The sequence below is a fragment of the Impatiens glandulifera genome, chromosome 1, assembly GCF_907164915.1.
Source record: "Impatiens glandulifera chromosome 1, dImpGla2.1, whole genome shotgun sequence".
Lineage (NCBI taxonomy): Eukaryota > Viridiplantae > Streptophyta > Magnoliopsida > Ericales > Balsaminaceae > Impatiens > Impatiens glandulifera.
Genome location: NC_061862.1, coordinates 43,615,078 through 43,617,362, shown reverse-complemented (window position 1 = coordinate 43,617,362; position 2,285 = coordinate 43,615,078). Strand labels below are relative to the sequence as shown.

The window sequence follows — 2,285 nt, the reverse complement described above, 5'->3', positions numbered from 1 at the left end:
GTTGGTGATGAAGAGAATTGGGATCTTCCCGATATTATCAAACAACGCGTGTGTCTAAAACCACCTGTGAAGGTTAAGAAAGGTCGGCCACAAACTAAACGTAGGACAACCCAAGGTGAGGTCCGTAAGGTCCCGAGACGATGCAGTTCATGTGCAGGTCTAGGACATAATAGAGCAACATGCAAAGCAGTGATGCCTGCACCGTCTACCGCAAGAGCAAGAGCATCATCTCAGCAGCATAAGCCCTCATCATCTCAGCAGCATGTGCCCTCATCATCTCAGCAGAATGAGCCATCATCATCTCAACTGTACGAGCCCTCATCATCTCAGCTCTACGAGCCATCATCTCAACTATACGAGCCATCATCTCAATCTTACGAGCCATTAGCTTAGAATGAACTTGTTAGTGTTGTGTTGTGGTGTTAATGTTGTTTTTGTAGACTTATTACCAAGTCAAGTCTTGTGTGGAGGTGTTAATGTTGTTTTTGTAGACTTATTACCAAGTCAAGTCTTGTGTGGAGGTGTTAATGTTGTTTTTGTAGACTTATTACCGAGTCAAGTCTTGTGTGGAGGTGTTAATGTTGTTTTTTGTAGACTTATTATCAAGTAAAGTGTATTGTATCAAGGATGCAGTCAATGTTGTCTTTGCATTCAGTGAATGTTGTCTCCTGAAATGTTTTCTGGTGTTTTTGTAGTCAATGTTGTTTTCTGGTGAATGTAATACAGGGACAGGGTGCATTCAGATAACTGCTAAAGTTTTTGATTGCGTGATGCAGCTGCGTGAAGCAACTGCGTGACGAAACTGCGTGACGAAACTGCGTGACGCAACTGCGTCACGAAACTGAGTGACGAAACTTTGTAACATTTTACATTAGTGCAGAACCTATTACATTAGACATGGTTTATATAACTGTGTACTTAAGGCATTATTAAAATAATTGGTGCACAACCTATTACAATAACATATATAACATTAACAACGTTTGATATCATTAAATCAACCATATTACATAGGTTTGAGATTAACATTACAAAAATTTGATATCAGTACAAAAGTTTCATAAATAACCTATGGATCTACAAGTCCATGAAATAACCTCACTGCCCACTTTTCTCTCCAAGCTTTCATCTCATTTGAGGTCACTTCTGCTAGATTCAGGTTTGCAGTCAAGTACTCAATATACATTAGTACAAAGACACCATTATCTCCACTCTTAGTTGCTTTGGGAACTTCTGACTCTGGAAGTCTTGTGTATTGCAAAACGGAATCAGGGTTGAGCAGAGGAAATCTTTGTTTATCTTCAAGAGGTAATGCCTTGTCAAATATAACCGGAATCATTTCGCACATCAGTAGCACAAACTCATCAAAATTAGCATAACATCCAGGATCGCAGTCATATACGTCTACGCGCCATTGCTGTAGACGGACAACACAAAGTATCCAGTGGACATCTTTGATGTTCAAAGGAATATATATATGATCGTATTCTTTCCAACTATTCATAAAGTTGTTTTCATTGCCCAAGAAGTATTCGAAAAAGTTTTCAATGTCAAACTCAATACGACTTTTCTTAAATTCAGGGTAATCAGCAGTGAACCTGGTGTGGAGCCAACAATCTCTAATAAAGAAGTTCTTCTTATATGTCTTTGGATATAGCCAAGATCTTCTTCTCAGAATGAAGCAGCCTGCATCGATTTCCTACACGAGAGAAAAACATTTAAAATACAATCTGCAAATCTAAAATTATTCTAACATGAATATTACTTACATCATCATTCAGCCAGGTTAACCTTTTTAGCAATCGGCGAAATAATGCTTTATCACCTAACGTAGTATGGAGCTCAATTTTTGTGTTGTCAGTTGTTGGATCTTTAAGCCATGTTTGCAATTGATGAAGAAGTTGATCGTCATATTTTAGAAGTGGATTGACGGTGATAGGATCTTTTAACTTGGGTTGTTTCAGATTAGGGTCGGTGAAATCTGGATCATGCTTCGGCCTCCTATTCCTTCTCGTGACCAATATGACTTTCTTAGGAAGAGGAGGAGGAGTATTCATTATTTTCAGTTCATCTTCATCATTTTCGTCTTTCTTCTTTCCCACCTTCTTCTAAAAAGTCTTTTGTATAGGCTTTCTCTTCACTGGCTTCTCCACTTCTTCTTTCTTCTCCCCTTCTTCTCCAATCTCCACTTCTTCTTTCTTCTCCCCTTCTTCTTCAATCTCCACTTCTTCTTTCTTCTCCCCTTCTTCTTCAATCTCCACTTCTTATTTCTTCTCTCCTTCAAT

General features: G+C 38.6%; 1 protein-coding gene across 1 annotated transcript; it reads right to left on the bottom strand.

The window, feature by feature from the left end:
* Nucleotides 1-1,069: 1,069 nt before the first annotated feature.
* On the bottom strand, nt 1,070-2,057 carry LOC124926187. Its single transcript, XM_047466373.1, has 2 exons — nt 1,770-2,057; nt 1,070-1,699 (listed from the first exon to the last, which is right to left on the bottom strand). The coding sequence occupies exons 1-2, from the start codon at nt 2,055-2,057 to the stop codon at nt 1,070-1,072; spliced, it is 918 nt and encodes a 305-aa protein (XP_047322329.1).
* Between the last annotated feature and the right edge of the window lie 228 nt (nt 2,058-2,285).